Source organism: Ochotona curzoniae, unplaced genomic scaffold (genome assembly GCF_017591425.1).
Source record: "Ochotona curzoniae isolate NIBS_2020 unplaced genomic scaffold, NIBS_Ocur_1.0 scaffold_2453, whole genome shotgun sequence".
Classification (NCBI taxonomy): domain Eukaryota; kingdom Metazoa; phylum Chordata; class Mammalia; order Lagomorpha; family Ochotonidae; genus Ochotona; species Ochotona curzoniae.
Window position 1 is genome coordinate 1,580,804 of NW_024467094.1, and position 14,158 is coordinate 1,594,961.

General features: G+C 45.8%; 1 protein-coding gene across 1 annotated transcript in view; it reads left to right on the forward strand.

The window, feature by feature from the left end:
• Window positions 1–688: 688 nt before the first annotated feature.
• PIGL (phosphatidylinositol glycan anchor biosynthesis class L) overlaps window positions 689–14,158 on the forward strand; it is a 50,469-nt gene continuing 36,999 nt past the window's right edge. Inside the window, exons 1-2 of the mRNA XM_041000928.1 lie at window positions 689–934; window positions 9,325–9,424. Coding sequence (XP_040856862.1) covers window positions 691–934; window positions 9,325–9,424 — 344 coding nt within the window. The 5' untranslated portion in view covers window positions 689–690. The remainder of the gene's footprint in view (window positions 935–9,324; window positions 9,425–14,158) is intronic.

Here is a 14,158-nt window from a genome sequence, read left to right on the forward strand (position 1 = left end):
GAACCCTGCTCTATCGCATTCGTAACTGCCGGCCGCGGAAGAGGTGTCCACCATGTTTCTCGGTAGTAACTGAGAAACTGTAGCCGCTCAACCCTGCCCTAACATGACCTGTCTGAGCCGAGAGGGGGAGGGGAGTGCTCGTAACCGAAGGCTTTTTCTAAAGGGGGGAAAAAAAAAAAAAAAAAAAAAGACCGCAGGTCCGAAGTCCCCAAGCTTAAGAAGAAAGTTAGCGTGTATGCCACTTTGGGAAAACTTCTCTCGAGATTACAGATTGTCTAACCATATAGTGACAAGAAAGCCTAAAGATTGAGAAAAAGAAAAAAAAAAAAAGAGGTAAAAGACTGGGGACAACTCTTCCTGCAAGATGTGGCAAGTGTGTGTTACAGTAATTCCCTTTGAACCCAAGGGCAAAAGTTAGAAAAACAAACGAAAAAGTGGATGGTCAGGGATTTGGTTCGGCTCAGAAACCAAGCAGCAGGCACTTAAATGCCGAAGGGGAAGGAAGGGGGGAAATGGAGACAACTCGGGAGAGACGTGCTTGGCTGCAAGCGCCAAGTCTGACTTGTGGAGTCGCGTCAGAGCGGCCTTTTAAACGCGGAACGCAATTGCAGCGGGTGCGGTTTTCCCGGCGGAGTCGGGGTCCGCGGCAGCTTTTCCTGCTGCGCAAGCGCAATGCCACTCACCCCCGGCATGGACGCGCTGGGTCTCCTGTGTGCGGTGGCCGGGGTGCTGGCCGCCCTGGCCTGGGGTGTCCCCTGGCTGTGGGAGTCGGCGGGAGGAGTGGAGCGTCGGGAGCAGGCGGGCCTGCCGGGAGGCGGAAGCCGAAGCCTCGTGGTGATCGCGCACCCGGACGATGAAGCCATGTTCTTTGCTCCCACCGTGCTGGGCTTGGGCCGCTTGAGGCACCGGGTGTCCCTGCTTTGCTTCTCTGCAGGTAGGAGGCCGGTGAAGGGGGATGTGGGGGCTGAGCGGGCTCCGGCGCCTTCCCCTCGCAGCATTTGTAGAGCGAGCTAAGCCTGCAGAGAGCCCTTCTCTGCACGCCGCCTCCCCCTCTCCGGCCAGGCTGGAGGACCCCGGGGCGGCCGGCTTCCCAGGTGGGATGTGGAGACGCTAGCAGGATTGAGGATCCACAAAAAAAAAAAAAAAAAGGCAGCTGCTCGCGATTGGTTCCTGCGCTTCCGTTAGGATATGCGACGAGCGTCGTCGCCATCCTATGGAACCCGTTTGACTTTAATGAAGAAGGGTGATCCCACACATCAGTGCCGGATGGGGCCTGCTCCGGCCCTACAGGCAAAGTGGCGCTGGCAACCATCGCAAAGGAACCCTCCTGCTGCTGTGAAAACCCATTTCGTGCTGGAAGGATGTGAACGCCCCCTGAAAGCTCTGACTTAGATGATTGAGATAGGAGGGGATTAAACACACACACACACACACACACACACACACACACACAGAAAGATAGGATACTTTGTAGCTGGTTCGAATGACTCAGCTGCCTGCCTTCCCCCCCCCCACCCCCAATTTTCAGTGAAAGTTTTTATTTATGATGCAGCAAAGACCCAAGGACAAAAAAAAAAAATCCCTGAGATTGGTTTATGGTGATATTTGCACAGCTGTGTGATGAATTGAGCTCAACACATGTGACAGGAGAATTTTCCACTGTGTCAAATTATACCTCAATAAAGCTGTTTCATAAAATGGCCCATGCCTCCTCCCATTTGGTTATGTCTCATTACACGCTCTAATCACATTTTAATATTCTTTTCACTTGAGATTTATCATTTATTAAGCACGTGCGTGTTAAACAAATGCTAGACCTTCTACACGTATCTCATTGGGATTGGCTTCTGTCAAGACCCCCAAAACCTTGTGCTGATTTGCATTCTCACTGGCAGTAGTGAAAACACCTTTCTTGATCTATTACCCATCCACAGCATTGACTAGTATTTTTTAATTACATATATGCACACATATATATGATACGCAAAGGTGCAGAGGTCCACAAGAACCCAGACTCAGCCATGACTAAGACAGGAGGCCAGAACAATCTAGATCACCCACAGAGTTGGTAGGGACACTGATTTTGAACCATCACCTTTTTTTTTTTTCTTAGAGATTTTTATTTTAATTTTATCTGAATGGCAGAATTAGTTACAGAGAGCAGGAAAGAGATCTTCCATCTGCTGGTTCACTCCCTAAATGGCTCCCATGACGAGAACTGAGCTGTTCTGAAGCCTGGAGCCTCGTCTGGGTCTCTCACATAGGTGCAGAGGCCCGTGGCTCTGCCAGATCACTAGCAGAGAGCTGAATCCCCAGGAGAGCGCAGAGATCCATATAAATGTAGGCACTGCAGCTGAAAAATGACCGTGCGACACCACCCAGGCCTGAACCATCAGCTTTTCTATCATAGGATGCACATTAGCAAGAGGTTGAAATCAGAAGGCATTCCAATATGACACGCCAAGCAGCATCCTAACTGCTAGGCCAGAACCCATGTCTGACTAACATATTTTTAAGTTACTTTTAAAAAAATATTTTTGTTGGAAAGGCAGAATTATAGAAAAAGAAGGAGAGGCAGAAAAAAATCATCTTCCATCCACTGGTCACTCTCCAACAGGCCACAACAGCCAGAGCTGAGCCAATCCGAAGCCAGGAGCCAGGAAATTACTCCCGGTCTCCCACATGGGTGCAGGGTCCCAAGGCTTTGGGCCGTCCTCGACTGCTTTCCCAGGCCACGAGCAGGGAGCTAGAGTGGAGTCCTCCTCCTGGGGGGATGCTTCCCAAAGTTCTGCAAATGCATGTGGGATTAGTAATGCTGGTGAAACTAGCCTTCCAGAAAGCACCATCCCTCCCACCAAATGAAAGCAAGGATGTGGCTTACAGTTCTTACTGATTTCCCCCCTGAATGGAAACAGGGCCTGAGGAAGGGGTGTACCAACCCACCATCCCTATCTTGAGGGAGGTTTTTTTTCCCCTCTAGTTCATTCATCCAAGGTATTACCCTTGAAGAAACCCTCTTTACATGGAAGTATCTTTGTCTGTACACAAACCTTGTCTTCTGTTTCCCTAATTTTGGCCACCAACTATAAGCAAATACCATCATCATGATAACGCTAGGATTAGCTTTCATTCATGCTTACCTATTGTTTTGGTCCTTGAAAACAGAAGAAAGAACCACTGGCTTCCTTCTTAGTGTGGCCAAAAACTCTAGAATGTTTACCTCGTATCTCGCCTGTGCAGGTATCCTATGCTAAAAGGGATTCTCCAGGCTTCTAAGTCACCGTAGAGCTTTTAGATTATCTTTCATCATTCTCTGAAACTCACAGCTGTTTAGAATTTTCCTTCTGGAGATATATTTAGACCCAGGCTCAACTGTTAGTCTCATCTGTCTTTCCTTTCTAGCCCAATATAGGTGAGATTCCTTACAAAGTAAGTATTGAGGGTATCCTCCTAAGAATGAAATAAATCAGCAATATTTGAAGGCGTAAATTGTATCCCTTTGAGGGAGTTGTGGAGATTTCAGAATGTGGCTCAAGGGTCCCACCTCCCTGTTTGTGTTGTAATGGTGTCTGTCTAAATGTTTGGGTATTCTTCTCTAGGTTGATAGAAGAATTACCACAGGGTCACACTAGCCAAAGAGTGCCTAAGCAGTGGTATATCTTTCTAAATGTCTGTTTACTCAGATAACCTTACATGCACCCGTCTGTTTTTGCAGTGAAGCAGGGCTTGTAAAAATGTTGATGTCTTGCCAACTGCTTGCTTAATTAGAGTTTCTTATACTTCCCAGAGCTTTTATTAATAAGTTACAGAGTTTTAAGTGTAAAAAATAGAAGGGCCTTGACTCTCTATGAGATGCCATAAAAGAAGTGCTAATGAAACTTTAGGGACCAACCAAAGAGAAAGTCCTTCAGGGACAAAGATTTTTCCTTGGGACTCTGTACCCATGTGGGAGGAAGCTCCTGGCTGCTGGCTTTGGATCGGCTCAGCCCTGGCTGCTGTGGCCACCCTCCAACCAGCAGATGGAGAATCTTTCTCTCTCTCCTTCTTTCTGTAAATCTGCCTTTCCAAGGAAAATAAATAAATCTTTTAAAAAGAGAGAATCAAAAGGAAAACACAGCAATATTAACATGACAGAATGGGGGAGTCGGTATTTGCACAGCAATTAAGCTGCAACCCGGGGACAATCTAGAGAGCTGGGGCTGAGTCCAGGCTCTAGTCGCCTTCAGGCTTCCTGCTGATATGTGGCCTGGGAGGGAGCAGGTGGTGGCTCAAGTGGTTGGATGAAGCCAGCCAAGTGAGAGACCTGAATGGACTTTCTGGCTGCTAGCCTTGGCCTCGCCCAACCTCCTTAGCTGTTGCTTGCAAGTAATTAAGGAATGACTCAGCAAATGGGAGATTTCCCCCCAGCCCTGTCTCCATTGTCTATGTATAATGTGTGTCTGTCTTTGAAATAAAAATATATTGCTTTTTTTTTTAAAGAAGCGTGGAAAGGGAGTAATCCAATATAATGCAATTTAAAAGGCTTAATATTTGTGTAGCAACCAGATACTCTACCCATTCGTGCACTTCTCCCATGTGATTCAAATACGTACCTGTCATATTTGAGAAAACATTGTCATACGTTTGGTCTTGTTAAGGACCATCTGTAAGTAACAAATCGGAAAAAAAAAGTAACAAAGTACCTTCTCAGTTTACTGAAAGTCAGTATGAATGCAATGTTTGGGGAATGATGAAAAATTGTGTTATTCATAAGACTAGGCATTGACTAGTAATAGCCTCTGGAAGTGTTTCTTGAGTTTGGCTATACAAACATGGTGCTCCATACTTGTTTTTTTCATTGTTTTAATTTTAATGATCCTTTTAAAAGTTATCAATTTTAAAAGCATAATTTCCATTTCACAGTAGTAATTGATGAATGAAAGATTTTGTCCAGTGAAAATATATTGTAGCTGTGATCAAATATACCTAACAAAATACCATTTTGAACATGTTTAATTATGGTGAACTATATAACAACGTTTATCATTTTGAGCATTTGTGTGTGTTTGATTTGGTGACAGTAAGTAGATTCACTACATTGTGTAACTGCGACCACTATTTCATCATCCCAAAAAGAAACTCTATATTCCTATTAAGCAATAAGTCCGCTTTCCGCCCCACCCCCAGCCTGTCTCTATGAATTGGACTTTGCTGGTCTCCTACACGAGCAAGCTCCTAAGAATTGTCACCGTGTCGGGTTTGTATTAATTACACAGTGTTTCATAGCCTACCCATGTGATAGCATGTGCCAGAACTGACTCCTTTTTATAGCTGAGTAATCCGTTTTCTGTATGCATATATGCCAAACTTCACTTACCCATCATCTTTGTCTGGAGGCACACTTGAGTGGTTCACACTTTTTGGTTATTGTAAATAACGCGTCTGTGAACACTAGTTGTATGTGTGCCCGAGTACTCATTTTCAGTTCCTTTGAGCTAAATCGTGAGTATAATTTCTGACTTACACATGGTAGCATTGTATATTAATTTTGTTTTTTTTAAAGATTTAGTCATTGAGATTGCTGCTATGGGACAGCCGGAAAAGCTGCTGCCTGTGGTGTGAGCTACTCAACTTCAAACCCAGCTCCTTGCTAACGTGCCCGAAAAAGCAGCAGACAATGGTCTAAGTGGTTGGGACCCTGGGACACGGGACGCACAAGATGCTCCTGGTGACCACCCCAGCTGCCTCCATGGCAACCACTGGGGAATGAGCCAGCAGACAGAAGACTCTCTCTCTCTCTATGTTTCATTTATCTATGATCTTTTTTAAAAGATTTATTTATTTTTATTACAAAGTCAGATATACAGAGAGGAGGAGAGACAGAGAGGAAGATCTTCCGTCTGATGACTCCCCAAGTGAGTGCAATGGCCAATGCTATGCTGATCCAAAGCCAGGAGCCAGGAACCTCCTCCGGATAGCCCACATGTGGGTGCAGGACTTCAAAGCTTTGGGCCATCCTCAACTGCTTTCCCAGGTCACAGGCAGGGAGCTGGATGGGAAGTGGAGCTGCCGGGATTCGAACCGGCGCCCACATGAGATCCCAGAGCATTCAAGGCGAGGACTTTAGCCACTAGGTCACAGCTCCTGGCTCTATTTACATTTTCATAACAATGGATAGCATCTTTTCACATGCTTATTAGCCAAATTTATATTCAAAAGCCCATTGCAATAGCCTAGTGGCTAATCTTCACCTTGCATTCGCTGGGATTCCATATGGGTGCCAATTCATGTCCCGATAGCTCCACTTCCCATCCAGCTCCCTGCTTGTGACCTGGGAAAGCAGTTGAGGACGGCCCAAAACCTTGGGACCCTGCATCTGCGTTGGAGTCCTGGAAGAAGCTCCTGGCTCCTGGCTTCAGCTTAGCTCCAGCCATTGTGGCCACTTGGGGATTGAGCCAGTGGACAGGAGATCTTTCTATATCTCCTTCTCTGAAAAATCTTCTTTTCCAATAAAAAAAAGAATCCTTAAAAAACTAGCAAATTTATATTCAAGTCCTATGCTCATTTGAAGAATTTTTTCCCCATTTTATTTGAAAGGTAGAGAGACAGAGAGATGAAAGTCTTCAACCTGCTGGTTCACTCCCCGCAACAGCTGGATGTGAGCCAGGTTCAGGCAGGGTTCCAGAACTCAACATGGGGCTCCCCCATGAGTGACAAGGACTCAGATACTTGAGCCATCGTCTGCCTCTTGTCTGGCTGGCCTTCAACAGGAAGCGAAAAGTGGAAGTGGAGCCAGCTCTCAAACCCAGACGCTGCAACAGTGATCCAGACATGTGAAGCACAGCTGTAACTTCTGCACCAATTACTCAAACCTCTCTTCCCGTTTCTAAAAAGATTTATTTATTTTTATTGCAAAGTCAGATATACAGACAGGAAGATCTTCTGTCCAATGATTCATTCCAAAAGTGACCACAATAGCCAGAGCTGAGCCAATCCAAACCCAGGTGCTTCGTCCTGGTCTCCCACACGGGTGCAGGGTCCCAACGCTTTGGGCTGTCCTTGACTGCTTTCCCAGGCCACAGGCAGGGAGCTGGATGGGAAGCGGGCCCACCAGGGTTAGAATCAGCGCCCATGTGGGATCCTGGCACATACAAGGTGAGGACTTTAATCACTACCCTACCACGCTGGGCTCCTCTTCCCATTTTTTTAATTCTATTTTTTTTAAAAGATTTATTTTTATTATTTTTTATTGGAAAGGCAGATATACAGAGAAGAGAGACAGAGAGGAAGATCCTCCATCCGACGATTCACCCCCCAAGTGAGCACAACGGCCGATGCTATGCCGATCCGAAGCCAGGAGACTCTTCCAGGTCTCCCACACGGGTGCAGGGTCCCAAAGCTTTGGGCCGTCCTCGACTGCTTTCCCGGGCCACATGCAGGGAGCTGGAAGGGAAGCGGGGCCGCCGGGATAGAACCAGCGCCCAAATGGGATCCCGGGCATGCAAGGCGAGGACCTTAACCACTTGCGCCACCGTGCCGGGCCCTAATTCTATTTTTTAATGGGAAATCCCCTATTTTCATTTTGTATGGAAGAAAGAGAGAGATCATCTTCTGATTCACTCCCCAAATGCCTAGGACCAGACTAAAGCCAGGAGCCTAGAAACAATTGAAATCTTTCCCAACCTGGGTGTCAGGGACCCAATTTCTCAAACCATCGTCTGCTGCCTCCCAGGGTACACATTAGCAGGAAGATGAAGTTCAAGGCAGACCCAGGACTTGAACCAAAGCTTTCCGATATGATATGTGGATATCCCAGGCAGCATCTTTACCACTGTGCCAGACACCTGCCCCTCTTTTTTTTTTTTTTAAACAGTTTCTCAGAATCATCATCACTAATGGGCAAACCTCTCCAAGACCAAATAATCTTTAAAATAATAATGAATAAGGAAGCACAGAAATGTGGTATATGTTTAGGTGTGTGGTGTATGGCTCCCAGAATAAAATGACTTTCACAAAACTGACTATAGTTTTTAATCCAATTTGAAAATGAATGAAAACCAAAAAGTATTATGGATGCAATTTGAAATTAAACCCACCATCTGCAGTATTTGCAGTGGTGGTTTATAGGTGCAATGCAATGACTCCAGAGTTCAAAATAGTTCCAAGTCAGCACTAGAGGAAGGCTTTCCAAAGGTTAAAGTTTCTCTTGGGAGGTTTGTTTTGTTTTGTTTTGTTTTTAAAGATTTATTTATTGATTTCTTTGAAAGTCAGAATTAGGGAAATGGAGGGACAGACAGATTTTTTCCATCTCTTTCATTCATTCCCTAAGTAGCCACAATAACCAGGACTGGCCCAGGCCAAAGTCAGGAACCAGGAGGTTCATCCCGGATTCCCATATGAGTGCAGGGGCCCAAGCAATTGGGCCAGCCCTCTTTGCAATCCCAGGCGCATTCGCAGGGAGCTGGGTCAGAAGTGGAACAGCCCAAACATGAGCCAGTACTGATACGAGCTGCTGGTGCTTAGAAATGACAGCCTAACCCACTGCACCACAGAGCCAGACCCCTCATGTGGGGTTGTTTTTTTGTTTTGTTTTGTTTTTCGTTTTTGTTTTGTTTTTTGTCTGGGTGACCTGCGTCTCTGAGCAGAGCCTCTCCATTCTGTCTTTCATGAACACCTGCAGTATACTGGAGATTGAAGACAAAACAGAGCTAAAGGAAGCCGGGAATATACAAGTCAATGACATTTAAAAAATGAATCACGGAGAACGACTCATGCTGACCAGCAGAACACTGGAAAGCATTTTCCTGCCAGGGAAATCAGGAGAAGGCCTTCCCAAAGCGGGGAGGTTTGATCTGGGTGACCAAGATGAAGGGTAAATGAGGAAGCAGAGGAGAGGGAAGATAGAGGTCAAGGATGGAAAAAAGACAGGCAGTCCCTTCCCGAGTGCTCTGGCCCGTGGTGTCTAACCCCTCCGCAAACTTTCTGAGGTAGTCCCCACTTGTAAGGGAGGAAGAACCTGGGCCTCACTGGTGAGTGAACGTGGAACAAACACACAGGCTGGAGCAGGTGACCACAAAGGCAGAAGTGGGGGGCGGGAGGAAGGACCAGCAGTGGTGATCTGCGGAGCCTGCTGTCACCGGTCTTCTCTCACAGAGCATCACATAGCAATCTTAGAATTGCCTTTCCTTCAAATTGTTCTTTTTTTTTTAAGTTGTAGCCACACATTGGGGTTTTTTTTCAGCTATCTTAAAAACCTTTAGCGCTACGATGGTATAAGACTGAATGAATAGGCACATGCCCATGGTTAGTTAAAGAAATCTGTCACTATGTATTTGTTATCCTCAGGAAATTACTACAATCAAGGGGAGATTCGTAAGAAAGAACTCTTGCAGAGCTGTGGTGTTTTGGGAATTCCACCCTCCAATGTAATGATTATTGACAACAGGTAATTTTTCACTTAATTCACTGGTAGTCAATTCACCAGCAATCAGCATACAGGGGTACATTCAAAAGACATACTAAGTGAATGTGGGTGGATGAGAACAGCTTATTTTTGAAGTCTAAAGTAGCTTCATACTTGCTTTTAAATGACAGCAGAATGGAAATTATTTTTTGTACTGCCTTGCAGGGTTTTTTGGTCTTAAAGTAGCCATGTTACATTTTTCTTATTATATTTTTCAAAATTACACAGAAGGATAAAGGGTAGAGTCATGCACCTCCAGGTACCTGTTAACCAACCCCGGTGATCACCAGGATTTTGCTATCCTTGCTTCCTGCGTGCCCACGTAACAACTCTTGTGTGTTTAAAGTATTGAAAACAAACCTCAGCCATCAGGTTATTTCACTCTGTATAAGTAGATGCGCATCTCTTAAATTTGGTTATCTTCTTTCCAATAGCCGCAATACCATGATCATAACATCCCAGAAAATTAAGTTTTTGGGAGAACTTCAGTAGCCAGTTCAATAGCATATTGAATTTTTTTTCCATATCACTCAAATGTCTTTCTGTGGTTGGTCTGTCCATTTAGGATCTAATATAAAACCCATATATTATAGCGGGTTGATAGTCTATTCAATTTCCCTGTCTGCCACTGACCCATGAATCTGATAAAGAAACTGAGTTTGTCATATAGCATGTCCTGTGCTGTGGATTTATCTGTTTCCTCATGTGGTGGTATGTATCTGTTTGTTTGTTTTTTTTTTTAATTTTAATTACATTGTATTATGTGACACAGTTCTATAGGTACTGGGATTCTCCCCATCCCTTCTGTTTGTTCTTAAATCCTCTCTTTTCTCCCATACTGGAAGTTGAATACGAAGCATTAACTCCCTGGAAGTCTTAGTTTTTCAGGGCAAGGATACTTTGTAGTTGTGCTGTTACTTTGTGTTACTGCGGACGGCTGTCTGATACAGTTTCTACAGCTCTTACTCCGCGATACTGTCATGAACTATCAGATACACTGTTTCTGCAATCAGTAAGTTCAGGTGGTAGTGGCCGTTCCCTTCATGGTTTGATTTTGTTTTAAGATTTATTTAAGATTTATTTACTTGAAACGCTGAGTTACAGAGAGGGGAAGAAAGACAGAGATCTTCCATCCTCTGATTCACTCTCAGCAAGGGGCTAAGCCAGGCAGAAGCCAAGATCCAGGAATATCAACTGGGTCACCCACAGTGTGCAGGGGACCAAGAACTCAGGCTGTCCTCCACCGCTCTCCAGGTGAATTAGCAGGGAGCTGCATCGGAGGTAGAACAACTAGTCATGCTTAACCCTGCTAGTCATACTTCCCAGCTCCCTGCCTGTGGCCTGGGAAAGCAGCCGAGAATGGGCCCAAAGCCTTAGGACCCTGCACACTCGAGGGAGAACTACAAGAAGCTCCTGGCTCCTGGCTTCGGATCAGCTCAGCTCTGGCCTTTGTAGTCATTTGGGGAGTGAATCATCAGATGGAAGATTTTCCTCTCTGTCCGAGAGAGAGAGAGAGAGAGAGAGAGAGAGAGAGAGAGAGGGAGGATAGATCGGTGGTCTCTGCGCAGCCTCCCTGCTTAGTGTCATCATCTAATATCTGCTCACACGTGCATCGCCTCTATTTCTGTAATGAAAATAGACACGACTTCACAGATCCCAAAGTCATGCTTCTTTTCCACATTCCCAGGCTTCTATTTAAGTTGTGCTTTAAAAACACTCCATGATTTTTCCTTTCCCTCTATTTCATTTTTAATTTTACAGTACAACTCCACAGGCTCTGGGATTTTCCTTACCCCCTCCCCGCGTTTTCTCCCCCACACTGACTTCCCCCATGTTACTACGATAGTACAGTCCTTCATAAGCAGTCAGAAGTTCATCATTCTGCTATTCAGGTGCACCCTAGCATTGTGGGTACAGACAGTGGCAGACAAGCCAGCATCCTGTTGTCAAGATATGTCCAACAGTTTCATCGGGATTCCCTCTTTGATTTGCAAGTAGAGATGCATACTGCATTGTATCCTCACATCTGGAATACGAGACTCTCCATTACACAGTTACTGTACATCCCTTAAATGAAAAGCCATAAAACAAAATCAGCCACAGAAATAAAGTTAAAGATTTGCCAAACCATGGAGTTACACACCGTACTTTCTTACACACCCACAGCTTTGTGGGGGGTTTTTTTTTTGTCCCTCTTTCTAACATCCTTTCCCCACATAACCCAGCACTCCTCACCTTGTACCTCTAGCGAACTCCTGTTCATCCTTCAAACCTCAACTCAAGAACTACCTTAGACTCTAATCACCATTGCTGATATGCCCAGCTTCTCGCCAATACTTTGATTACATTCCCATTATCCTACTATGTCGCAGGTTACAAGCTAATTGTTTTTTAATTATTTTTTAAAGATTTGTTTATTTATTTATTTATTTTTTTGGAGAGGCAGATTTCAGAGAGGAGAAACAGGGAGAAAGATCTTCCATCTGTAGGTTCACTACCCAAGTAGCCGCAATGGACGGAACTGAGCAGATCTGAAGCTAGCAGCCAGAAGACTCTTCTGGGTCTCCCACTTGGGTGTAGGGTCCCAAGGCTTTGGGCTGTCCTCGACTGCTTTCCCAGGCCACAAGCAGGGAGCTAGATGGGAAGTGGAGCTGCCGGAATTAGAACCGGCGCCCATATGGGATCCCAGCGCGTTCAAGGTGAGGACTTTAGCCACTAGACCACGCCACCGGGCCCGTTTTTGGTTTTTTACTTGACAGGCAGAGACACACAGAAAGAGCTCCCATCTGCTGGTTTACTCCTGAAATGCCCAGAACAGTTGGGGCTGGGCCAGGTTGAAGCCAGAAGCTAGGAACTCAGTGTGAGCCTCCCATGGATGGGGTGATGGGGACCACCCTGCTTGAGTAATTATTTACTGCCTCGGAGACCACATTAGCAGGAAGCTCATGTCAGGGGCTGGAACCCCAACCTTAACCCCAAGCTTAACTGCTGCACCACGTGCTCACTTCCTGGCTCTATTTGTAATGATCGTCTTTTTCTTCCCCCCTCCCCCCAGGCTGTACTTACTTCCCTTTCTATTACACAAGATACTCTTTGTAGGGGGCTGGGGGGGGGGGGCGGGGAATGCTGTTTATCCTAGTGGTTAGGACAATGATTGGAACATCCAAGTCTCAGAGCACCTAGATTCTAGTTCTGATTGCACTTCCTGTTCCCCCCAGCTAAGGCAGATCCAAGGAGGCTGCAGAGAAGTTAGATGAGTTTCCAGTTCCTAACTCTGGCCCGGCCCCGCCCTGGCTACTGAGGCTTTGGGTAGTGAAACAGCCTTGGGCGTGATCTGTTTCTCTTTCTCTCTGCCTCTTCAAATGAATGAAAGTTGAGCCAAACAGAAACTCTTTGCACAACCCTTCAATCTCTGTCTCGCTTTTTGTTTGAAGAAATACCAGGCTCCAGTAATGAGACCCCAGAAGATGTTTTGAAGCTACGTAGGGGAGCTGCTGCTGGTTGCCATAGTTTCTAAGACAACCCTTCCTTGAGATGCCTGCATCTCATGCCAGAGTCCCTGGGTGTGAGTCCTGCCTCTGTTGTCTGCACATGCGCAACCTGGGACCTCCAGCAGGTCATCACCTGCTGGAGAACTTGGGTCCCTGACGCTTCCTGGCTTCTGGTCCCAGCCTGGCCCAGGCCTGACTGTGACAGGCATTTGGGGAGTAAACCAGCAAATGCAAGACCTTTCTATCTACCTGCCTTTTAAGGAAATAAAAGTAAACACAGTTGGGGATTAAAGTGATATTTTTAAGAAAAAATTGTGTAGCTTTTTGTCTTCTCTTTTGCCTATGTGATTTCCTCCTGGATTCCTTTCTTTCTTTTGTAAGTTTATGAGGTTGCAGTGCATGCCAATGTCCCCTGTTGCTTGACTGGTTTTTAGATTGTATCTCCTGTTTTAATGGGGCTAATCTACCCACTGAAGAACACTTTGGAAGGACAAAGGGAAAGGTCTAAGCCTTGAGCTGCAGCCATCTGAAGCCTTACTGAATCTTACTGCTTTCGACAATAACGCATCAAATCTCTCTCCTTCACCTGCCGAGGCATCTTTATTTTTGGTATGTTGCTCGCCTCTTGGTACAAAGAGGCTTAACGGAGACCTTGGAAACAGCTTCCTGCAAAGTGTGTTTCTCCTTGGCTGCTTGCTGCCTGTGGATATCGTGGTGCTGATGAAAGAGCTCAGCGGATGCCCCATGGCATGGTGACGTTTAGTCTGTAGGTTCTTCCGTACTCTGGGGGAAAGCATGAGGTAGCGACGTGCAGCGGATGGCTTTGTGCCTCATCTCCCTGATTTCCAGGCTTCACAGTACAGTCTCCCCCCCCTCCCCCACCCCCATATCCATGCCCGGTTTCAGAGGCAACTGAAGCATTCAGAAAACAATACCACATCTGGACCCAACATGCAGACGCTTTGTTCCCCTGTCATTATTTCCTCCACGACACAGCATCGGGACGAATTCTAGGACATCTACATTGTACTAGGTATTGTAAGTCTCTAGAAATGATGTAAAGCATATGAGAGGATACGCGCAGTATTGAATGCAAATGCTACTCCATTTCCTATAAAAGCCTTTAGCGCCTGCAGATGTTAGAGTTCTCAGGAGTCCCAGAGCCAGTCTCACCTGGATTTCAAGGTAAGGCTCTCCCTCAGGAAGGTACGTCACATGTTCGGGG